Here is a 26,463-nt window from a genome sequence, read left to right as displayed (position 1 = left end):
GATCAAGCTTTCAAAGAAGCTTTTAAAGGAGAGTTCCATCCCAATTTTTTTCTACTTTTGAAAGAAACTGGATAGCAGTGAATACATTTTTAATATATTTTGCCTATATACTCATCCAAATTGTTTTCAGAATTTCACACAACATCTTCATTATGTGCTTTTGACAACTAAATCTCTGCACTTTATGAATTTTGATTTAACATCTATGAATGATGACTGAATAGTATTCAACTATCACTCAAAAAGACTCTTAAAAGTGTTGTTCTCACACCCTGGAAGCCTTCTGCATATTCCTAGTCTTCTAGCCAGTAAAAAAATAATAAATACCAAGAAGCAGAATTCCAGAGAGTGTAACTGCTTTCAAACAGAAGTGAGATGATAAAAAAAATACAAGAGCTACAAAAAGAGAAGGTGTACAGAAATTTATATTTACTTTTCAGATACTGTCCAGGTACACAGAATTATGTGAATGCCTGCACTGCCTCAAAAGTACCACCAGGCTCTTTCCCTCCCCATCCTTCAAGTTTATTCTCAGAACAGCCAAGGACCCTCTTATAATTTTTATTGCAGTGTTTTTACTTCCGCTGTTTTCAAAAACAAGTACATTTCTAGCACCAGGAAAGAAACAATTTTTTTTTCATTTTCATGGTAGATAGTCATCCTTCTAATACAGCTTCCTTCCAAAAATCTGCACTTGTGCATCATTTCTATCATTGTAACTGAGTTATTTCTGACAGTATTTGTAGCTTATCTTCAAGTATGTTCTGGTTACAGTCACAAAGGGGCTGTCTGCATCCTTTGCTAGGTCTTTCCCTAATAATTCTTTCTGATCTTCACCAAAGTACTGAGGTGATATTTGCCTCATATTTATAGCATATTGCTAGATTTGGCTCTCCTTGTGCTACATATTTCTATATTGAAATGTCTTTTTAACCCTTTCATTTATACAAATACATTTATTTGTTGTTTAATAAACAATTTATATATAACAGATATTTCTCATAATTGGTTTTAAAATAATTTTCTCCTTGCTAAGAGTTATGTCAGAGAAGACATCTTAAATATGCAATTAAAGATTAAATCCACTTAGAAGGTCACTCCAATTTCAAAATTTTGGGGTTACCCATTTTACTGGTTTAGGCTGGGACTGAGGTAATTTTCTTCACAGCAGCCTGTATGGTTCAGTGGTTTGTACTGGTGGCCAAAACAGCATTGATAATGCAGGGATGCTCCAGCCATGGCTGAGCAGGTCTTCCACTGCACCCAGGTCTTTTCCTTCTCACTCTGCCCCTTCCAGGGACCAGGCTGGGCTTTGAAAGGACACAGCCAGGACAGCTGACCTGAGCACCACACAGGGCCAGGCTCAACAACAAAAAGAGTTGGGGAAAAGTGTTTCCAAAATTGTCATTGCCTGGGGACCAGTTGAACATCAGTCTCCTGGAGGTAATTTCTTCTGCATCCCTTGCTTTTACCCTTTTTTTCTTTCACGTCATCCTAATCTCAGTTTCTGAGTTTTCTCTCTTTTGCCTTTTCTATAATCTCCACTAAAGCACCAGGAGATGTGGAGTCTTGTGCTTTGCTGCCTTAGCCCACCACACCCATGAAACCATTTATAATGTAAAATTGTGTTTGTTTAGGAATGGTGACCTATGCAGGGACTGCACAACCAAAATAACTCCTTTAATTTTTAAATGGTGTTAGACTGTCCTCTACTTGGCAGGATGATCACTAAATATACCTCCTGCTGAAGTTCTTCCCAGCGACTGTTGAACCTCTCAAGTTTCTCATTGATCAGTTCATCCATGATCCCACCATCTGTCAAAGTCTGAGCCAGCTCCCGAATCTGGTTGCGATTATCTTCTGGATGTCTCATTAAACGTTCCAAAGACTGAAAAAAAGTTTAAAAAAAGTAGTTTATTTTTCCTTTTGTAAATAAGTTTCTACAAAGCAATCCCAAACTGCTTAAAAATATAAGAAAGGAATTTCACATTTCATATACAATAAAAGTAGAGGAAAAAAAGAATAAATATTTATGTTCTATTCCTTGAAAACTAATGTTCTGTACTACATCTTATGAAACACAAGGATTTTTCATATAGCAATAAATTTAATGCTTAATTTTAAAGATGTGGACTATGCCTAAGGAGTTCAGTGACAGCACTTGTACCTTAATATAAAAATCCTGCTTGAGTATCTAAATGGAGGAAATTCAACAGCAAAAAGTGATTATCAATGCAGTATTTGGTATTTTGATGCACTACAAGCATTAATTTAATTTTTACTAATTTTAAAGGCTCTGTGAATAAGAATTAAAGAATAATAAACAAAGTTATGATGAAAACTTGTCCTCATCGAAGCTCTCAACATTTTTTTACTGGCTGAAGTGAGGGTTTTGGTTTTTTAAAGAATGTTTATTTTAGCATTACCAAAACTGTATATGAAACCCAGCACAAGACATTTAATTATTGTTTGATTTAGGTGGATCTGAATTCAAATCCTCATTTTTTAACTCTAGTAAGAAATTTGAACTTTTGAAATATTCGGCGCCTTGTTCATGTGTAATGTGAGTTCATAGTTTGTTTAGAATGATATGAAATTTACAATTTATCAACACATATGACTGAGCTATTATTTAAGTCAGCACTTACATCTAAAGATTCAGAAATCTCTTCTGCACCTCCCTGGACATTTTCAGTTGCTTTCAGTTTCAGTTCAATCTCATTCAACCATTTATTTTCCGCATCCAAATATGACAATAATTCGCGCCAACATGCCCATACCTCCTGATGAAGAAAGGGTTTATTTAGATTGAAAATTGCACAGAAATTTTTAACTCATTAAAATACTGAAAACATTCATGCCTCTTCCCCAAAGCAGCAGGGTTGATATCTGAAGCTAATGGGACAATATGATTTTATTTACCAGCACCCATCTGATCCAAATTAATATAAAGCAGAAGAAAACCATCATTTTGATTAAACAGAGCAAAACCACAGAAAACAACATGAAAAAGTGAACTCTTCTGCAAAACACAACTTGAATCTTCATTTTCATGCATTATCCACTTTATATGTTTTCTGTAAAGTCTTCTTATATAAATATAAAAGTGAGCAGAATTTTTAAAGACCCATGTTAGAAATTGATGTCTCTATTATAAAAACACACTTAGATTCCCTATATATTCTATATTTTAATTGCTTAAATCACAGGTTCATAAAACACCAGCTTTTAAGAATTCAGACTAAAATCTCTATGGAAATTAATTCTAAACCACATTTTGTGTAATTTATAGACCTTTTAAGTGCTAGAGTACTAAACATAATGTTGTTAAATGTTCTTATTCTCCTGAAATTAAATTATTGTCTAATATTTTATTTATACAGTGCCTGAAGATACTTAAATAAGCAGATAAAAATGGCACTTTATACACAAACAAAACATTTAAATGTTCCATAAATAATATTTTTTCCTTTTTTTTTTTTTTTTTTTGTTATTACAAGTTAAAAGAATGCGTTAAAAGAATGCTATTGAAATGCATTACACTCTTGGCAGATCAGAACTTTGCTCACATCAAATGAAGGTTATAGAGGGATATTAACATGCACCAACACATCATCAATGATCAGGGCAAATGCAGATTACCAGTATAGACTACATACCTAATTTTCCACAGTGAAATTTAGACAAGATAAATTTTGCTCTGGTGTATTATCGTCCTGTATGAGGTTATCTCTTACAAATTATTCACCACCAAAATTTAGCTCTTGCAACATTCACAACAAAAAATGATACCTAATTCATCATTACTACTGTATAATGTAAAAATAGTCCCATGGCAAGAATCTGCAATGGAGTTGGCCAAAATGGCAGGGTCAAATCAAAATGCATGGGAAATATTCAGTTTGCCAGCAGAGCATGTGCTGTTCCCATGCTGAGATAACACCACCTGACCAGCTCCAGGGCCACTCAGTCAAAACCCTTGGCCATGGGAGAGAGAAACTAGAGGAGCTGATGAAGAGAACATCACAGGGCTGCTACAAAGCCAGATTCCTGGCTTGATCTCAGAAGGGATAGCAACCTTTAGCAGCCATTGGTGTTTCTGACCTAAGAGCTGTGTCTCAGTCTTCTCCTGCAATACAACTCTCCAGCAGATATGATCTTGAAATAACTTTGTGTGTAGCTCATAACACAGGGTATTTGGTATATGGCTCATGAAGCAAGGATAGCCTTGGGCTACCCACAATTCTATGATAATACAGGTGTGCTCTCCACCTTTCTTCTTGCAGTTAGAAGGGCTATAAATACAAGGCTGACAAGATATCAAACCTCCAAAGTCTTCCACTTTCCATTCAGCCTGCTGCAGAGTTGCTGGTAGCTGGTAATGAGAACATCAAGCTCCTTTTTCAAAGCCTCATGAGCTGCAGGTGGAGCCTTGGCTATGAAGTTATTCACAGAATCTGTAATAAGTTTCACTTTCACTTCTTTCTGCAGGGCTTCCTCCTTTGCTCTCTGGAAAAGAAAAAAAAAAGAAGTTGTAGTCCTGATTTAAGAAAGGAAATTATTTCTAGTAACTATCAGAATTCTCTGACAGAATTCTAGATGCAGAAAAAACCACAAAAAACACTACAAGAAAACATAATACAACAGCAGACATTCAATTCCCAGACTTTGTGAAATAATCTTGAATGCATCCAAAAAACTTTTGCTTCATTTTTTTGCCAATCCACAATAAAATTTAACATCTCACAACCACCTAGAGTTCTGGAGCTCTCAGACTAATGGAATCCTACACTTTTGCTCCTCCCTTCCTTATTATGTGGTCTCAGGAAAAAGATTTTCATGCTCTGCACTGTTTCCTCTGAGTACTTTCTGGTGTCTATGACTGGAATCATATCACAACTGCAAAAAATGATGTTATAAAAAGTGTCATCTGTGCCTACAGGCCTCCACAGCAATTTACAATGAGAACTCCCTGCCCAGAAAACATCAAATCAAAAGCATATTCCTGACAATATTTTTTTTCCCTCTCTGGGTCTGCAAGTCCATGAATCAGAATAATTGTCATCAGGCTGCCATTGCTAGAGGAAGTTTACAAGGTTGCTCTTGAGTTTCCTCTTCTCTTGCTGTGGGAAGAAATGCGCTGTAGAATGAACACAGGATTCTGATCCAGATTTTCTCTGTTGTGACATCATGAGAAATGATCTGGTTATTTCCTAGGTCAAGGTGCCACAGTCTGAACACTCCTGTACTTCATCCGGGTGCAGAATATCTGCTAGGAATCTATAATGGTGATTGTACATAAAACTATGAACTTCATCTGTTTTAATATGCAGTGCAATGTATAAAATTGAGTTTTGCTATTTAGTTACTAAAAAAGAACTGTATCTTCAAAGCAGATATTTACTTTAGATATTTGTCTCATTTACAAATGAGTTGTTCCATAAATTTCCTTATATTGTGTGTATTCTGAGTGGTAGCAAATTATTTGTGTCAGTAAATAAAGAGATCATCAGTTGCATGGTCTGACACTCTCAAATAATGGAAAAAAACCATGGAAAATGAACAGCTTGAAAACAAAGTGTTCAATAGATTGTCAAAGCTATATATATGATGACAATAAAGTTATAATCTGGCTTCCTGAATAGCACAAGCCAGACAATTCACCTCTAATAAGAATTAAGTCCACAGCCAGTGGCTTAGCAAGAGTGTATTGAAGCATGTATCACAAATTAGTTGTTTTGTCCAAAGGTCATATTCATGCCATATGAAGGAAACATTATTAATTGAGATCAAAACATGCTGTTTCTATATTCCTATATTAAGGACATAATATTTACACATAGCACACACCAAGATGCATCCTAACATCTCAATTTTTTTCTGCTCATTCTAATGCAAAGAGAAGACATAAAACTGATTTCACTCTTCTGCTGCTAACACACAAATTTTATGAATTATTCCTTAATTAAAAGAACATTAAAGCTACATCCAAATCAATATCCAATAAAGAAAATAGGAAAAAAAAGCAATGCGGTGTTGAAGAATATCAAATATCTTCTAGCATATTCCAAATAGAAATTACTTCAAAACACCTAGATCTGAAAAGGTATTTTCCTTAAAACAGAGTAGACTTTCTTTACAATGAGAGCTTCAAAAAAAAGGTTGGAACACAGCTCAATTACTTTATCTTTTACCTTCAGTTCCTCAACAGCTTTCTGTAACTCATCAGGTGTTTTATACTCAAAATCTCTTTCCAGATATTCTTCCTCAGCTTGTGTTATCCACTCGTGCATCTCTGACAAATCCTTTCTGAGACTCACAGTCTTATCCAAACCACCTTTTAATGCAGCCTTCTTAGCATAGGCCTTTAAGAAAGAAAAGATCACATAGTTACTCGAAGAAAAGCTACTGTACAAACTTGAAAACATTTTAGCCTGAAAAGAATCAAATTAAATCCTACAATAATAAAATTGTTGTTATTAGGCAGATGTTAACTAGTAATTAGGTAGATAATAATGACAAACAATCAAAAAAGTACTACATTTGTATGCATCCTTTTTTTAGCAAATCATGGCCCTGCAGAATGAGTGCTGTAATGATGCTAGAACGAGAATCTACACCATATGCTGAGGTGATCAGAAAACAACTGTGGAAAAGAACATCTCCCAGGGATTAGCTTCTGTGAAATGTAGAAAGAATAACCACAGGAGATTTTGAAAGCACATTCAAGGATGAAACCAAAGGCTCTTGAGCTATAAAGTCAGATGGCCTTTAACTAGTTCAAATGGAACTCTCTAGAGAATAAAGCAATATGCAAATCTTTCTTCTGTTGCTTAAGTCATTTAAGAATGTCTCCAAAAGGGGAATACCCTAAAAACATGTAAGGGAAAAAGTCCAACCTCCAAGTGGAAGAATCTATTTATCTAAAAGGGAAAAATATTACTGCTAAATCACCTGGCAATCACAAAGTGGGGGTCACATAATTGAATTATCCAGCCCACATGTAGAACCAGAACGAGATAATAATTTAGATCACCTCCATCCCAAACCATTCTCTGATTCTATTCATTGTGCATTAACCTATCAAAATTGTCCCTGATTGTGCATTTACCATCTTTCAATAGAATTAAGAAATTTGCATCAAAAATAGTAAGTTGCACTGGTGCTATTTCTCAGAATTGGGCTTGCAGAGCTTATTGCGCCAATATTCTGCTCTGTGGTGCTGTTTCAGTTAACTTTATTTTTAGTAATATCAGGAGAAATTTTCTTAGTATTTGGTCTCCATTTCTGACATATATCGATTTGTTACTCATCCTCGAGGACTGGCTGTTAAACATAAATGCTGTTCTACATAAATGTTTTACAGAACAAAATAGAGCAACAAGCAGCAAGTATAAAAGCAGAATTGTAATTGGCTCTGTAAAATTGTCTCTTCCTCAGTCCCAGCACCAGAAGAGAAGGTAATCTTCTATCACCTGAGAAGAGTATCTGAATTGCCAATGACAATTGCCAACTGTCAACTCTCACAGTCATATTAATTGCACGTGTATCAACCCAAGCTGACTTTTCCCAATCTTCTCAAGAAACCTCCACAAACCAAATTGATTTTGTATTTATTATTCATGTATTTTAATAGCTATTGCTGAAGAAGTTGAGTTAGAAATGCCCACTGAGACAGAATAATTTGTGCCTTGTGTTGAAGGAAATTATTAAAGACAGATTTTCAGGGAAGTCAGAACAGAACTGTGACATACTTCTATACTTGTAAGGTAGTACTTCAAATTTCTGTGAAAGAAGTGCAAAGGTATCCACCTTATTAAGATCACAAAAAAAAAAAAAAAGGAATTAAATACTCCATGGTAGTGAAAGGGGAAAGAATAAAAACTGGATCAAAAAAAGTCTTACAGATTTCAAAGATCAATTTTTTTTATATTTATTAAAAAATACAGAGAGGCTATTTTTCACATGTAAAGTGAATAATAAAAAATCTAAGAAAATATTATACCTCATTAAAAGGTAACATTTTTACTTTTATGAAAATATACATTAAAAAGGTACACAACAGAAAAGGTCAAGTAGGAAAAAATTAAAGGCAATACAACATGCAAAAAAAATTTATTTGAACTGTCATAAAGAATAAGAATCCAAATGCCATCTGTAAAATAAGAGTAATTTTTAGCTTCCTTACTCTGTAAAAATTATTTATTAATAATGCCTTTAACTAAAATAAAAGAACTGTCCTTTCCTGTTATGTCTCATTCTTTCAAATCTGTGTGACTACTGGAGACTAATTTATACACATGCATATGGGCACGTACTCTTAATTCTGAGTTATTCAATTATGAACCCTTCACTGCTTTAATGTCTTTTTTCATCCAGAGTAATGACATGCAATTTGAACAATGTACAAGAAAACATAAAACTACAGAACTTGATTGTTTCAGCAAATACCTAAACAACATCTTCAGAATTTTAGTTTACTAGAAACCATAAATCATATTGCTGCTAGACCTAATATATTAGTATGTATCTTTGTTGTAAAATAGGAAGTTATTGTGTTATAAATAAATACACCTATAAATAAATATACATATAAATAAATATACATACTTTACATATACTGCTACAGGCTAATTACATTCTGTAAAATATTAGTTGAATTAACATTTCTAAATTCTGTTTCATTTGCATATGTATAGATGGACAAATTCTGCCAATGAAAACCCTGATAATTAATTTAAAAAGAACCAGTCACAGCAAGAGATTTACCTGTTGGCAAATGTGGTCCCACTGAGCATTGAGATCCTTTAGCTCTGCCTCTATTCTGGAAGCAAATTCTGGCTCTGCTTCACTCTTAATTTTCTTCCCAGTCTCATTAACACTGTTCAAACTGGGCTGGATTGTCTGGATATCATTTACTAAAGCCTAAAGGAAGAGAAGAAGTTAAGGCAAGCAGAATTCACACAAAGTTCCAGATATGATATCCCTATGAAAATGTGTCTGCATGAGATTCTGACTTGTCTGGGGTCCAGATCTCCAGTAAAATGAGGACAATCAACAGACTTATTTATGAGAAGAAATTAAAAAGGAATGAGCAGCTGTAATGTGGCAAGCTGTTGTTTACCAAATAAAATAATATAAATTTTAAATGTTTTGTATGTACTATAAATACATACATATATAATGTGTACATATATCTCTTAAAATGCTTCCCTGCTGTTGATTGAAGACATGAGAAATACCTGGATCTTTTATGCACATTTCTGAAAGAACATTCCATTATAATGGTGACAAATAATGATAATTCTTATTTAAATAATTTTTATTTAAGTTTTTATTTAAATAATTCTTATTTAAGAGAATGATGAGAAAATATGAGAGAACTTGCAGTTCTATAAGATCACTCTGAATGCAGTATTTCATAGTATTTACACATCCTGCCTGAACATTTACAGAACTTGTAAATTCCACTGAGCATATAGACAGGAGCCATCAAGGATTACAAGATTCACTGCACTTACACACTCTGCTGGGACAGGAAGAATTTGTAAACCCTGTGATGGAAGTACCAATACTTCACGATGCTTTAAAACTCTGCTGGGATACCATCCTGGAACTTGTAAGTTTAGTGAAAAAAGAATGGATATAACTCACAATACCTGCAAGTTCTTTTCGTACAATCAGAAAAGTTTGTAAATTACATGAGTAACAGATACAGAAAAAAGATCTTTTGGCACAGATTATACAGATTTAAAAATAAATGCAATGCTCAAAATCTCAACAAAGTAAATAAACAGTTGATTTTAGAGGGTAGCTATATATATTATTTCCTGTATTTATGGGTGTGATCCTGCTATAAATACATTTTAAAAATCACTTTAATACCAGCCTCCTTTCGGTATTAAAGTTTCCTTGTTATAACTGATTTTTTCCTCAAACCCAGGACATGAGAAATGTTCAAATACACTGCAGAAGGCAATCCCCTTTCTACATGAATTTATTTTTAGAAACAGTAATAATTTGTGTAACTTTTGTATGAACTGAGCTCATAAAGAAGAGTTGAATAACTGCCAAGCAGGCAGGTAATACTCACTGTACATTGCTCAAGTTGCTTTTCCAGCGCTTCTGAGTCTCCAAGGGCAGGCCACTCTTCCTTCAGAAAAACATCCACTTCAGCCATCCACTTTTTCAGTGTTCTAGTGTCATTCTGTGTATTAAAAAGACATTTCATTGCATCACACAAAACCTGACTTGCAAGAGTGTAATTCAACCTGACACTACAACTAAAACTCATTGCAATGTAATTTCTACATTATTGAACTGTCTGAAAATACAAACACAGCAAACAAGTAAAACCAATTTTACCTGGGTATGTCATCAACACTTTAACCTGTACTTTGACCATTTCTGACCAAGTTTGATGTGTCTATGAGCAGACAACCTTTTGGCTCTCAAATTTATGCCTTCTAGATATCATTTGTGTTTAGATACTGCATGTTTGTTCATTGTTTCCCTCTATGGCTTCAGATTACTCATACTTGGCATTTAATTTGGGCTCACCCATCAAATGTTCTGTGCTTTCATTGAAACTCCAGATTCCTTTTGGAAGTTATATGCTCTAGTGACAATATTTCTAACAGAACATAGCACAGAAAAACACCCTTACTATTCAGAATGATAAAAGCCAATGTAACTGAAAGAGATTCACTCCAGAAACTTAAATCATATAATGAGTTAATGAGTCATTTTGGTCTCTCAGTTACTGTTTCCAGAACTAGAATAGGAATATTACTTCCATAGCCTTTATTTAACTCTTGCAGTTAACAAGCAAATCTTAATATCAAATACTTGAAAACAAGGAATGCTACCAGTCCAGGCAACATTACATAGGTAATCTAATAACTTGAAAAGTAGAATGAGATTTACAAAATACCACTTAAAATTACCTTAAAATGCCATCTTTGATAATCAGATGCACATATTAAAATAAAACATATATGTGGAAAAAACTTCAGAAGTAAATTATAAAGCATTTTTTCATCAAACTATTTTCATCACCAATTAAATAGATATCGATATTACATGCTGAATGCAAAGCTGAATTAAAGCACAAAAAAGGATGCTAGAATAGAGACTGTGTCCTAAAAAGTATAAAAATATGCCTTAGTAACTATTATGAGACAAGTAACCAAAGGGAACATTTCCCTAACGTGACTGATATACTTAAAAAAACCCAGGCTAGCCTGGAAAATGAACTGAATTAATAAAATGAATCATACAAAAATTATCAGTATACTCCAGAATGGCAATTACCAAAACACTGTTGAAATATCTACTGTGTATTCCATTATCCAACAGTAAAAATAGTTCAGAATCATATTTCATGATGAAACTTTAATACCTTTACAAGAATACTTTTTGTTCATTAATGTGGTAAAATATTTATCTGGTGGGATTTTCTTAAAAAGAGATTAGTCTCCTGCTACCAATGAAGATCAAATGCATGACTCACATTTTTAATCAGATTGTAAATGCATTTTGTTTATGAACACTGATTTCACCATATCCTATACTGAAGCATTCCATAAATTACAGCAGCTAAAACAATATTCTGGATGAGAAGTCATTCAAGAAACTCAAAAGACAATAACTTTTATATTAGATGTGTACCAGGGGGCTTTCAGCAATAAATATAGGGAGCAAAATTTGTGTGCATCAACAGCTCATACTGCTTTGAATGTTTTACATGAGGATGGTCATGATGCCCAGGGCCTTTTCAGACCACAGGGAAAAGCTCTAAATTTGGTGGTGAGAGTGAAGATGGGAGGCAGAGGGGAGGAAAAAGACAAAAGCTTGAATTTCTTAAGCAAGTGTTCTGCTTTTTTAATGTGGCATTGTTTTGGGAGTAGGGTGGCATCTGTGAGGAGAGGACAGGCGCTGTTCTGTGCTGAACACAGACAGTTCCAGCTTCCCTCTGTGGAATCACCACAGGACATGGCTGATGCAGTGGTCAGCTAGAGAAGCTCAGGGGCAATGCAGTTAAGAAAGCACAAAAATGTCAGACAGACAGAGAACGAGAGGAAAAAAGGGAGAAACAGCCCTGCAAAATGTGAAAAGCAGCTTTACAAACACCCAGGTGAGGTTTCAATACTGCTCTTCTAAACACCTGAAATACACTTCCGCTTTCTGGAAAGTGCTGACAAGATACTATATATTACAGGTGACTTTAATTATGTTAGTGAATTCATTAAAGTCAATATGGTACAGCTACTTCAGATGCATGCATAATTGCTTCAGCTACATTGAAAAAGAAGTAGAGGAACATTATTTCCAATTTTTAATTAAATTAGAGCTTTTTGCTAATGAAACAACATAATCAGAAAGAACCACAAAATCAGAATTCAAGTAAAATCTGTACTCATCAGAATTGAGCAGAAATTTAAGCACATTTTTTGACATGTTTTGATATCTCACTTTGGTGCTAATTCCTGCAAGCACCTAAATGTGCTCTGCCTTAGTCCCACAGCAACAAGCCACCATGCATTAGCAGAGGCAGAAAAAGTGTGATGAACCTGGAATCTCTGGAGTTTGGTCATGCGCTCCTCCAGCTTCTGGCACTGCTCCGCCAGCTGTGCCGAGAGCTTCTTCCAGCGGCCCAGCACCACCTCCAGCTCGGAGCGGTAACTCCGGCCGACCTCTGCAGGGCCTTTCCTGGACAGCTCTTCCACAGTCGTGCTGAGATAGGTCAGCCCTTTCTGCTGCTCTTGCAGAGAACTTTGAAGAGCCTGTGAAAAAGAAGAGAAATTCACGTGCCAAGCAATTCTCTTCGTTTCACAAACACAGGCAACACATAGAGGTCGCCTTTGCTAAAACATGCAATGGCATAGTTTACTGACCAATTTGGAATTGTTTTTCTCATACAACTTAGAAGGTTTTTTTAGTTGAACTGAGAATATAACCAGAGGTATTTATACTTCTTAACAGATGTGATCTACGTACATTTCATTAATTTGAGATAGGAATTTGCTAAGGCCCTGTGATAGACATCTTTTATGAAAAATCCTTTCCTTAGGATTTTTCCTCCTGAGAAGCTGAGAGGCCTCAGGAACAAAATGTAAACAATGGTTATCTGCTGCTGTGGAATGCAACAGGTGCACCTGTGATTGGCTCATGTTGGTTGTTTGCAATTAATGGCCAATCACAGTCAGCTGGCTTGGACTGTCTGTCCGAGACAGAAGCTTTTTTTATCATTCTTTGATATTCTATTCTTATCTAGCCTTCTGAGGAAATGCTTTCTTGTATTCTTTTAGTATAGTTTTAATGTAATATATATCATAAAATAATAAATCAAGCCTTCTGAAACATGGAGTCAAATCCTTGACTCTTCCCTCAACCTGAGACCCCTGTGAACATTGTCACATGGCCCTGATAATGACACTTTCAAAAGAACCAGAACATGGAGAAAAAAATAAACTTAGATAACTGAATCTGAGATACAACATTTTATAACATCTCAAAACTTTTGTAATTCTCAGCCCAAATTTACTTCATCTAGTTTTTTTTTTCTATACTCTACATTTTATTTCTGAATATACATCAAATAATATGTTCATTAGCCATCTGAGATTACAAACTCTGTCAGACATTGAGATACAGGGAAGGTTTGTAGCCACTGGCAAAATTTGTTCCACATTTGTCTACTTGTAAATTTGACAGGAAACCTGTCACAAGACTGTGCTGCATTTTGCAAATCAGAATTGTTTTCATGTCAATACTGGAAAATGAAATTACCTAAATCTATGTTTAACTACCAGAACTATGATCAAAGGAATATTTTATATACCATGGGGAAAAACAAGGGCTTTTCCTTACCATTTTAAATATCTTATAAAATTGCTTTCAACGGTGAACACCATTTTAAATTCCTTAACTTCAGGAATCAATATAAGCAAGTAATCAACCACCATATCCTGAAGCCCTGGCCTAAAACCAAAATGAGCATTATTTACTCAAGATCCACAGGCTTCAGCAGATTTATGTACCAAACTAGAGTTCTATTCTTCTAAACTTCTCATTTGAGACATTTTTGTTCACAGCTTGATCACTCACCTTGAACTCCCTGAGTCTCTGCTCCATGGTTTCATAATCAGCAATTGCAACCTGAGGCATGGAGAGTTTAGTTTCTGACTGCTGCATCCACATAAGTATAGTGTTCATTGTCTCCTTGTAGTGTGCAGGAGGCAAACTGTCAGAAACTACATTCAATGGGAAAAAAACAAAAAAAAAAGGGAAGGAAATAAAAGAAGGAAGAAGGAAATAAAACAATTTTTCGCTTCACTATTCGGTTTGCTGACAGAAGACACTTGATAAAAGAAAAAGCCTTATTGAAATCTACAGCTGTTTTGTAAGACATTGCAACAGGCCCAGTGTTTATCAGAACTATAAAAAATAATTTTGGAAGCAAAATTATTTTGAAAAATGAACACACTCCTTCTAATGTTTGAGATATCTCTACCATTTTATGAGTTTTGTGCCATTTGACTCCATTATTATAGGTCAAAAGACAACTTATATGGCCAATGCAACTATTTTAAAAATGCGTGTTCAGAGATCAACAAACAAATCATTGTACTTAACCTACAATCTAATTTCAGAAATGTATTAAGAACTAAGTTTATGTATTCAATGTTTCTGTACTAGCAAAATGTTCCATTTAAGACATCTGTTAAAAGCTTAGAAAATTAATCTTCCTTCTACAATAAAGTTGAATTTTATTGAACTGTGCTTATTGTGTCAATATTACAGCTACTGCAAATAGACAACATCTGGCACGCACATAAGCAACTCATTAGCAGATAGATTCCCTCTGCCATCAACAACAGTTGCCTCTATGCTCACTAAAAAATGTGTAGACAAATAGCATGACTGGTTGGAATTGAAACATTTCCAACTTGTTCATAATAATGAAGAATATAAAAGCTAAAAAAAAGTTGCTCCATTGTATTTCCTGTATCCTCCTCAGTGTTCTCTGGTGTTTCACAAAGAAATGTACAGAAAAATAATAAAGCTGTCCAAAAAGTAGTTTTGACAAACAATCCAGTTAAAATTTTTAAGTGCAAGCTTGCTTACATCATACAGCAGTGCTTGGCAGAATGTACCTCAGATTTTGATCTAATTTTTTAGTTGATCAACAGAATGTTACATAAAAAAAAAAATTACATTTACAGTCAGATATCATAGCAACTTCCCAAAATCAGAACAATCTCTCTTGTGAAGAATGCACATTTTATGGCAAACTTTCCTCATAAATGACTTGCCTGATGTGATTTATTAAATCTGGGGATTTACAAAAGATGGAGCTTGGCAACAGGAAAGACAAGAACTTCTTCCCTTGTGAGGTATTTGTGACTCACAGAAATCAATAGTAATAAATTCTTGGAAATACAAACACCAACATTTTCCATCTCATCCAGTAACATTTTAAATACTTTCTTTCCTTAGTGAAATTTGTATTGCCTTTGACTCATTTTATCCAAACAACTTCTACTTTACAATAGAACATACATTTAAACTCTTCACTCCAAAAAAATGGAGATATAATTTGAGCAGCTCAGATATGTTAAAGAATTATACAACTCTTAACTGTAGTTTTATTTGGAAATATGAAATGGAGCTTAGTGTTGTGATGTAGTGTTTGACTTCTCTGAGTAATTTTTCCCTTTAAATGAAAAACAAACCTTATGACTAATGTATAACTTCAAGCATTTAAGTAAAAGAACAGCTATTTTGGTAGTACTGAAGAGTACCTCAGAACAGTTGAAAACTGCTATAGCAAATTCCACCAAATTGCATCAAACTCTAATCCTGTAACTTTGACATAATAATATATATATAATAAACATATATAATACATATAATAAACTTTATTATAATAATAAAAATTTTAAAACCATCCAAACATTGCAAAACATTTCAATCATTACTCAATTGTAATGAGTTATGTTTGTTACTATTGAATAGACTAAATAAGAGTTCAATGGGATGACAAACATTGATTTAATCAAACTAGTGTCTTTACAATTTGGTTATTAAATATAAATTTAAAAAACATTGTTAAATTGAGTGTAACCATAGTTTTCCCATTTCACTTTTCCAGATTACTACAGATTAGCAATAATGAAACACTTTTTGGTTCTTTAAGATAGACAATGTGTCAGCATTTTCATCCACAAGGAAGCAGATTAACTTTTAGGATGGCACTTAACAGCCTTTATTATTTTAGCAGCACATGAAGGAAATGCGAAAAATTCAGTCAAGCTCCCACAGTGGGATTCACATTACCCAGTAATAACTGTCTAAATAATCTAACTCATTTATGTCCTCTCTGTGGGCAATATGAATATCTAAAATCCCCATGGTAATAATACAAACCCACATTCAAGACTTGTTTATTTTTATCTTAAAATTTGCTTTGTGATAATAATATTTATGGACTAAAGTCCACACAATAAGCAAATCTCATTAATATGGATTCTGCTGTATGATCTGAAAAAAAAAAAATTGGCAATGAGAAAGATCTAGTATGTCCTCAATATGGGCCTAGTTGAGATACAGCAAAACTAGGTCCATGGCAGAACTGTAACAAAATATCACAGACAGAAATCACAAAAGAGTTATTGTGAAATATCAGAATACAGTTCCCATCCCAGAGGGGAAAAATGTGTTTGAATTAATCTATTCCACTTGTCGGGAATGTATTTTGGTGTGACTGACATTGTAAGCCCTGAGAACTGACAGGGAAATGCATTTGCACTTGCATATTTCTTTTAGAGAAAGTTTATACATGTGGAAACAAAATGCTCAAATAGCTAGTTAGGATTTATTTCTAATAAACAGAACTATCTAAATAGGAAAAAATAGCTTTACAAGTAAGTAAAATAGTTTTTTTTTCCTCACTGCTTCCTTGGTTTTTGTGACCAGATTTTTCAGTCAAAAATATTTTCCCAAGTCAGTAGTGAGAATACAATTATATCAACACTGATCAAATCACCCTGGATAGGTTGAAATGTGTTTCTCCTGCAGTCATTACAAATCCCACTGTTCATCACACCATCGTGAAAGACAATAAATATAATCTCTGGGACCATTTTAGTAAAGACTTATTCACTGAAATAAATTAAGAAGATTGAACTTCATGTATTTCCAATAAAAATCTCTTCAGTAGTAAAATCAGGCTGATGTTTTCACAACTTTAATTCTTTTGTAATACAAATACTTGAACCAATTCATCAATAGGTCTTTATTAATAAAAGCTGTGATTTCCTTCTCTTACATTTTTAACCAGAAAGTCTCATAAGGAATCTTGTGTAATACTTGGTTATACAAGTGATTTAAGACTTCCTATTCTCTTTGTTATAAAGCTCATGAAAGAAATTGAAGGGAATAATAGAATCAAAGAGTGGTTTGGGTTGGAAGGAGCCTTGAAGATGATCCAGTTCCAACCCCCATCATGGGCAGGGACAACTTCCACTAGATGAGGCTGCTCAAGCCCCATCCAACTGGCTTTGAACACTTCCACGGAAGCCCTTCTCCCATTCTACAGGACCTTTTGTAACAGTAATATATTTTAATGACACAATTCTTTTTTAGGTGGGCTTGTTTTTCATCCATAAAAATATTCATTTTTACCACTGAAAAAGGACAAAATCACCTACAGAGTAGAGGACATTATCTCATACGCATTCATTTCACAGACTGCTTTGTCCTTTTGATCTTGATTTACATAAAAAATAATTACCAGAAGAAACGGATGGGGTGAAAAAAAAGAAAAGAAATTACTTGCACGCTACTTATTAAAACAATAAATTCTCACACACATCTGAACTGTATCTTCAGCTTAAAAGACACATTTAAAGAAGGTTAAGCAAACTTTATCCCTCAAAATCAAAGAGCAATGAATATTTTTACTACTAAATCAGTTCAGGTCTTAAAGAAAACTTTTAGTTATGAAGTTTTCAAGACACTTGCTTAAATTTTTCCTTCCTCAAGTATAGAATGATTTGTGAAAGATTATTTTATGTATCATTACAATTTCACTGCCACTTATAACCCATTTCCAATGCACTTAAAGCATCAAAATAAGTTAGCAGTTCAAAGTTTTAACCAAAGCAGAATAATTATAAACAAAGTCTAAATGGTCATTATACTGTTACAGTTACTGTAGTTTATTATTTTATAAAATTCTGCCAAGTTTGAATTGCATGAGCACTATGTAATTCAACACTATAAAATCTTGTATTTATGGATTAGAGAAAATAATAATGTGCATGTGAAATAATTTTAAACATGGCATGGGTAAATAAAAAGTTTAAAGAATCTTTATATGATGTAGAAGGCAAAAGCTTTCTAAAGTACTTCCTGAAATAAACAGGAGAAACATCATTTGAATGCAGATGAATAATTTATCATTAATAATAACAACAGCAATGATGACAATGATGACTTCGCCTTTGGGAATTACTGATTCTGCAAAGGTAGAACCAGAACTTGAAAGAAAAGCACAGTGCATAAATTCATGACGCAGACAAAAATGGAAATATATATGACTTTTTCTTTGCCAACTCCACCTTGATACTTTTAATTTTACCTGCGACAAAAGCCTTTTTTTAAGTTACTTGCTAAAAATCCAATTTCCCTCAGCAGAACATGCATCTCAGTGAGAACATGTATCTCCATCAAGGCCACGACTGGGTAGCAGCTCAATGCAGCGAGACTGAGAAGCAGAAGCGCCTTAATGGAATTCAGTTAAGCCACAGAAGTAGAGGAGTGCTGGAATGAATCAGCTGCCACCCAGGAGGGAGTTTGAACCAGGGAATATTCACTTACCTGACACTGACTGTCAGCTCTCCTTGGGCTCAGGGGGAATGGGAGGCTGACCGTGCTGCTCCCTAGAAATCTCTCTGATGTAGCAGCAGTTAATTTCAAGACAAGTAAATATAAAGTACAAAACCTCCTTTTTCACCAGGGCATTACAAAATCTAAGCACTTCCTTGGGAAATCAGGTTATTTATACCAGAATCATTGCCAGTATTGTCTATTTCATTCCCTTGTGTAGATTACTGATCAGTTTTAAGCTCAGTCTGACCTTTAATTTTTCTATATAGCAATATTCTAAACATTACTCTAAATGTGTTTGGGGAGAAGAGAGAGCTGGATTGCTGCATACATCATATTCAACATCACATATGGCTATATAGACATTCTGTAAAGTGCAAAAAATGGGGTTGTAGTTCTTAATATTTTATGAGATTGTATCTCTTTCCTAATTAGCACCACAAAATCATGAAAAAAAACCTAATCAAATAGGTTTCAGAATTTAAATTAGGTTTTATAACTGGAAATGCTAATCAAGTCATGGAGAAAAACATGTAAGAAAATCTGAGTTAGTCTTTAGTATTACTTTATTGACAAATTTGCAGCAGAGAGAAACTACTAAGCACTCCTGAATATTAAAAAAAAAAAACAATAAAAAAACCAAAACTAAGCTGCCATCACTTTCAAAAACCACAGTCAAAACCTAACCAAACAAAAAAATATTTGATGGTGACAATTCCCAAAATTAAGAAAACTGTTTATGAGGGAAAATTTCTCTTGAAAAACAGAATGGCTAATACCCTCATTCATCAGAAAAGATAAAGAATCAATGGAAGATTAATAAAAAAATAAAAAAAAACCAAAAACAAAACCAGTCACAAAATAAACAAACCTTTTATGACAGTCAAAAAATATATCTTTTTAACTTAAAAATCAACCTTAACCATGAACGAAAAAAGAAAAATCCTTTTAAACACATGTAGGTTTTATTCACAGGAAAAAAAAAAAAGGATAAAATATCATAACTGATCTGCAATACATCATTCAGTCCTCATGAGACTTTTCCATCTGTAGGAAATAATTAATTACAAATAATTTATGTAAATAAAAGATGGAAAGTTCTAAAGTACTCTAACAAAATTTCAATATTTTCTATTGAAAAGGCCAGAATAAAGACACAGGATATGGCCCATCTGTACAAAACAAGAGAAGTAGCAAAAACTGTCCAGAGCTCCATGCAATATTGATTAAGTGACTTCTGTTCTCCTGCACTACAGGAGACTCTCCCCAGCCTGGTCAGTGCTTCCAGCTCAGGACAGCTGTTCCTGCAGCTGGCTGGGGCACTGGAGGAGCAGATTGCAGCCCAGGCTGGGGAAGGAATTCCCAGGAAGAACTTCACTAAAGCCCATGGCATTACAGGTCAGGCACTGAACAGTATTTACCTTACTGGACCAATCAACTGGTTAATTCATGGCCTCTCACCACAGTAAAATTTGGTGTGGCAAACCAAACTATGGAAATTTAGACACAGGAGAAATCATAAAGAAGCCAGCATTCATGCTGTTTCTGTTGGAAGAATGGCAACTGATTTCAGCATAAAAAATTTTTTTTACATCTTGCCCATTGTTCATCCTGAATTTAGAGTAATGAAGAAACTATACACTCTGTAATGTTAAATTCCTACAATTCATTCTTTCATCACTTGCTATGTGACACTTCCATTTTATTTCATCTGTTCTCCCATGCATCATCACCTCTTCAGTTTGCATATGTGGACAGTACAAGTAAAATAACTATAGCAGTGCAGTAATGTAGTATTGAAAAAAACAATATCCAAGACTCTCTGTGAAAGAATTTAGGAGGAATATTAGAAAAATCCACTAGAAGGAGCTAGTATTATGTCAAATTTCAAATCAGTACAATAATTTAGAGATATCAGTGGTTGAAGAGGCAAATAATATCTTTGTTGTTGGAAAAAGTTAAATTTGTATTCTTTTTTGTCTGATACTTTATTAATTTCATAAGCTAATACAGAAAGACTAATTACAGATATGCTACGTATCATTAATTAGGAATAGTTAACTTTCTATTTTGGTATAGCATTTTGCCCCTTTTGAAAAATTCATTTTACTAAAAATATCACAAATAATGTTATAACTGGCAGTCATGTGTTCTGCCTTGCAAATAAGAAAGAGTTGGCCACATGACAAAAAACTAGACATGCTAAGGTGGCTCTTCTCTTTGATAAGATTTATGGAGTTAAATTTCCATTCTGTAAAAATCTAGACCAGATTCACTCCTGTAATTAAGTTGTCTTCCCTCTCTACTGACTTACAGGGATGGACTGCCTTGTCTTATAATCCAGATAAGCAAAGACAGTTTTATGGTGCCAAAAAATATCTCTGAATCTGCCCATAAACACACTAACAAGAGGAAGTCTGATGGCAGAACTACACTGAGTGGAAGCTTTGCTTCTGGATAGTGTATCTTCCCTTGATTTCTTAATAAAAAATGTGGAATGAACTGATAATATTTGTAAGACTAATTCGATTGCAAAAAAAGAGCACCTGAACTGCACTACTGGTTTAGTACCACAAAAGCAAATACAAAACTGAGAAAGCAAAATATAAACACCTATTCTATACCACTAGTCAGGCAAATTGACTTCTTGTCAAGAACACTTACTGGTCTGTAGCTGCTTTTCTCTGGCATGCATGTCAGCAAATATTTGTTTGAAATGGCTGGTAAAAGCAGCAAGGTCAGCATCCAGAAACACTGGGGCTTGCTCTTTCTCTTTGAGCACTTGACTTTGAGCCTTTAGCCGTTCAATCTGAGGCTGCAGGGTTGACATTCGAATGATTTCATCCTGCAAGTGCAAACAATAAAAAAATAAAAAAATCAAGATAGGATACACAAGAAATGAAACCACTAGTGCTATGAAATCACCACTGTTTCAGTGCACATTGCACAACTATTTTGCTCCCAAATACATCAGTTACAATAACCATCAATTCAACATTTTAAACCTTTCCTCACAAATCAATACCTCTATTTCAAATAAAATTGTTGATTGAAATCACTGCTTAAAGCCACCTTAAAGTCACTTTCACATGACATTTTGCTGAAAGAAAATAAGAATGATTGCACATTAAATTTTCAATCCTAAGGAATATCTTTTTCATGTGAAGATGGGAAGAGAAAAACACCACTTGTACCATAATCCTGTACCCATGTCTGTTATATCATGTGCAGACTAAAATGAAGTAAAAAACGGAGAGATGAAGATGCCCAGTGATTTCTAGCAGCCTCACATTAACACATTAGAGACTGAGGTCAAGATTAGGATAGCACAGAGCAGCTGGAAGGACTTGCAGGGAGCATCTATTCCAATGGTCTGACTACTTCAGGGCTGACAAGTTAAAGCGCGTTGATAATGACATTTTCCAAATGGCTCCTACAGACAGGCTGGGGGCACCCACCACCTCTCCAGGAAGCTTTTTTGTTACACTCTTCAAACACCCTCCCATCTCCAGTCTAAACCTCCCCTGGCACAGCTTTGAACCATTCCCATGCATCCTGTGCCTGGAGAGCAGGGAGAAGAGATCAGCACCTCTCTCTTCACTGCCCTTCTCAGGAAGCTGTAGAGAGCAATGGGGTTGTGCTGTTATACCTTGTGTACACTGTGGCATGTGCAACTACAGAATACAAAATAAATGAGCAAAGTAAGCCAAATGTACAGTTCACAGCAGAGATATTCAAAGAAAAATTTTCTGCACAAGAACAGACATCTCTGTAGGCACAATGCCAGCCTGGAAATACCTGAAAATTGAAGTAATAGCATAAATCTCAATTTGGGTTTCAATATTTTCTGATTGAGAGCTTCTGGAGTCAGAGATTTCCTAAAGTCAAACTTCTTACAAGTATATAATGCAATTTATAATGCAATACTACACTTCAATATATTGCTGTTAATCAGTATTTGTTGTAAGCTCTCCACCCACAGAGCTGTCTACAGTAAGAGAGAGAGGCAAATTTCTATGGTGGTACAGCACACAAATAAAAACAATTAGGGAGACGTATAAGTGAATTGGTGTGACAGTTTTTTGTACAACTCCTGTGATCCTCTCATATTGTGACAGAAGAATATTCTTCCATTTGACTGCACGACCCACACTGAATCAGAACACAGGGTATGCAAGAAGTAAAGTGGCCTGCAATGGCAGAATTTTGGACAATGTTCAGGCACAGATCCTTAACAGAGGTGAAGAGCAACATTTTCTTAACAAGGAACCAAAGACACAGATTTTTACATGAGAAAGAAATATGAAAAAGACCTTAGGCCCACAGTTCCCTCTAAGTGTCTAAGTGTCCTAATTACTAAATATTTGTGGCAGATTTTTAAAGATCCATATCCTGGGTTCTACTGCCTCTTTATTTCTTTACCAGTCTTTCCTTTCCTCAAACAAATATTTTCAATAATTACTTTGTAAATCCAAGGAGTCCATTTACCATTTTTATAGTGAAACATTGTAGGTCATAACCTGTACCACTGTTGGAACACCTATGAAGCACAGTATCATTAAAAAACTTGAACAATCTCTAACCTTGCATCTTTCTAACTGAGCTTTTACTGTAGCAGGATCTGTTGCTGGTGTGGGTTGTGTTCTCAGCCAGTTTTCTGCAGCAATTGCTGTCTGCTCCAGTTGCTGCAGCTGGGAGTAGAAGTCAATGATGTTATTTTGGTACTCCAGCCATGCCAGTCTTTCACTCAGCAACTGACAGAACTCAATCCAGCGGCTCTTCAGCTGCTCTGAGGCTTGTCTAATGTTGTCAGGATTCAGACCCTCTAGAAAAACAACAGAAGATGCTTAAAGATAAACAAGTTACAAAGAAAAGGAAAAAAAAATTAAGTAGGATAATTTAACAATTCAGTTTCTCTATTTGAGAGCTCATAAATCCAGTTAATGATTTATCACCAAATAACAGTTCTGAATCTACAGATGTTACACATTAGTGGGGAAAGCATATAAGAATATTTAAAGTTGCTGCCTGGGTAGTTTTGTTGCTATGGGAATGAATTATAAACTACATTAAAGTACAAGAATGGGAATAAAGCAAAAAGTAGAGATACAATACATAAAGCTAATTAAAACTGCTGTAAGAAATAACCAAGTGCCTGACAGGTGGATTTTGAGAACTGTGCCTGGACTGAAATTAGATTTTAATGTACAAGACTGTTGCTGGCTTTTCTTCTATAAAATTGCAATTAATAGGAACTATATTCCACAGTTATTTAGAGGTTTCTGGTAATCCAACCTATATATTCTGCATTATACATTATTTAAAAAATATCATAAACACTGAGGAATAAACAAAGTACTAGATCAAATCTCCATCTAGGCCAGTCCTGAGTGTCCAACAATGACCACAGAGAGACAGTAAGAAGACAGCCAAGAAACCATAGGTGATGCTTCTCTATGGTCATTTTCAAAGTGATGGGTTTCCTTGATGTAGTTTGCCTATTCCTGTGTGTTGCTCAATAATCATGCTTACAATAAAGTTCATAAAATAAAACTAACTTTAGTTATTGAAGATAAGGTAATTATTTAGAATAATTAAAAGGTAAAAGGAATTTTCTTCACTTTCTGTGAAGAAAGTAAAGCAATACATATGAAAGATAGGAAAATGTGTCTTAACATAATTCATAATCACTCTGTAATTTGAACTCAGAATGACTTCAAAATCATATTAACTTAATCATCTCATTTATTTTTCAGTGGAAGTTTAAATGTAATCCCTAATATTTTTTCAATTGTAATGACATGTAATGATACACATAGCAATAGAGTCAACATTGTTTTCAAAATTAGTAAAATTCTCAGATCACTGAGCAATGAAATATGCTTAAGAACACTTTTAATATCATCACACAGTCATACAATAGCCAACCAGTTAAACACAAGCTATGTTTTTATCAAAATAATAAAAATTAGAGTACTTTTCTTTAAAGCAAGTTTAAAAGTGAATTAGACAAAAGCCTTCTCTGCTCCACTTCTGCAATATTTGATACACTACTGAATATGGGTTTTCTTGTTTGCAATCTGCACTCCAAATCTACAGGAAATTTTCTTTATCAGGATTAAAAAATAGTGAAGTTCATGGCAATTTTGGAAGGTAGTACATAGGAAATAGAGCACTAATTACAGACAAATGCTGTAGTAAAAAGTACTAAAAAGTACTGTAATTTTTTATAATAAAATATTCTAAGAAATTGCTATAGTGTATGTTATATGGTAAATCACACTAAATGATACTTGGGGATCATGTCTGGTGTGGAGCAGCACAGTGCTCTGGCAATTCCTGTTCTGGGTCCAGCTCAGGGCTATTTCATTTAGAGTTGCTTGGAAACAGGCCACTTGGAAACAGACTGTGCAGGAACCTGATAGCAGCTCTCTGGATATGCTTTTGCTCTGGGATGGTGCCCCAGCCAAACAAATTGTACAGCATTTCAAAAAGCAAAACTATTGGAAAAATAGAAAGTTCAGTACTACTGAGAGATAATGGGTGGTGGTTAGAGCAGCTCCACATCCACAATACACTCAAAAAAACCCCTGAAGAGCACGTTTTAAGGACTGATTAAGGATATAAAATGAACTTTGAAGTGTGAAGGGGTAAAAAAGGATTTTGACACATCTTAATAAAATCCAAAAGTGATCTTGTCCTCTGTATGTGTGTGCATCTAGGGATTTGGTAGCATAACTCCATTTTCTAGAAGTTTATTGTCTAATGAGCATGTGAAGAGGCAGAATAAACCTGAACGGCACAGCACATCTGAATAACAACAGAGACAACCAGGCACTCAGATACTGACTCTTAACAACAGCAAGAACATGCATATGTATAGACAATAAGACTTTAACTCTGCTGTATTTTAACAATTGTTTCTGTTATGAGTTGGGTATAAAAATTCTGTAAATTCATAACAGAGAGCAGATTATCTTGCCATTGTGCTCATTATTATCTCTGAACCTGGAAGAAATTGCTTGTGAGTTTGGCAGACAAGATATAAAATGATCACTATTTATTCCTCCTTCCCTTTCTTTTCAGCTGCCAGAGTCTCCCAAGTACCCTTAGGCGAGATTATGATTACCAAAAGTGCAGTCATGGATTCTCCACATATAATAATACTTTTCACTGCAATATTTTCTTCTAGGATTCAGAGAGGACTGTATTTCAGATGAAAATCTAGATTCACTAGATCTACCTTTGTTATTTTTCTCATAGGTCCCTCTTCACATGACACATTTAAATACGTAAAGATAGCCACTATTATTCACTTTTGTTTAATTATTTTTTTTAACATCTAACCTTTGAGTCTAAATGTGAATTCATAAATTTCATAGATAAAGAAATGCTTTTGCTCTTCATGTTCCTGAAATGGACAGTACAAAACTGCTTTATGCAGAGTCATGTTTGGTAAAATATTGCAGAGGTGCACTTTCATTAGGCAGAATATCCTACTGTAAGGAAGATAAAATCTCCATAACGTGTGATTTTAAAACTTTTATTTTTCAGTCCATTCAGGTAAAA

General features: G+C 34.5%; 1 protein-coding gene across 13 annotated transcripts in view; it reads right to left on the bottom strand.

Moving 5' to 3' along the window:
- The window catches only part of DMD (dystrophin), a 1,146,493-nt gene that overhangs the window by 627,645 nt on the left and 492,385 nt on the right, over positions 1-26,463 (bottom strand). For all 13 annotated transcript variants that reach the window (XM_074534563.1, XM_074534577.1, XM_074534568.1 and 10 more), the window contains 10 exons: positions 23,478-23,719; positions 21,559-21,739; positions 14,110-14,255; positions 12,573-12,785; positions 10,094-10,207; positions 8,770-8,925; positions 6,195-6,365; positions 4,327-4,509; positions 2,649-2,783; positions 1,739-1,888 (listed from right to left, as the gene is read on the bottom strand). In XM_074534563.1, the coding sequence (XP_074390664.1) occupies positions 1,739-1,888; positions 2,649-2,783; positions 4,327-4,509; positions 6,195-6,365; positions 8,770-8,925; positions 10,094-10,207; positions 12,573-12,785; positions 14,110-14,255; positions 21,559-21,739; positions 23,478-23,719 (1,691 nt within the window). The remainder of the gene's footprint in view (positions 1-1,738; positions 1,889-2,648; positions 2,784-4,326; positions 4,510-6,194; positions 6,366-8,769; positions 8,926-10,093; positions 10,208-12,572; positions 12,786-14,109; positions 14,256-21,558; positions 21,740-23,477; positions 23,720-26,463) is intronic.

The sequence above is a fragment of the Zonotrichia albicollis genome, chromosome 2 (genome assembly GCF_047830755.1).
Source record: "Zonotrichia albicollis isolate bZonAlb1 chromosome 2, bZonAlb1.hap1, whole genome shotgun sequence".
Taxonomy (NCBI): Eukaryota; Metazoa; Chordata; class Aves; order Passeriformes; family Passerellidae; genus Zonotrichia; species Zonotrichia albicollis.
This window is presented reverse-complemented; position numbering and strand designations above follow the sequence as displayed.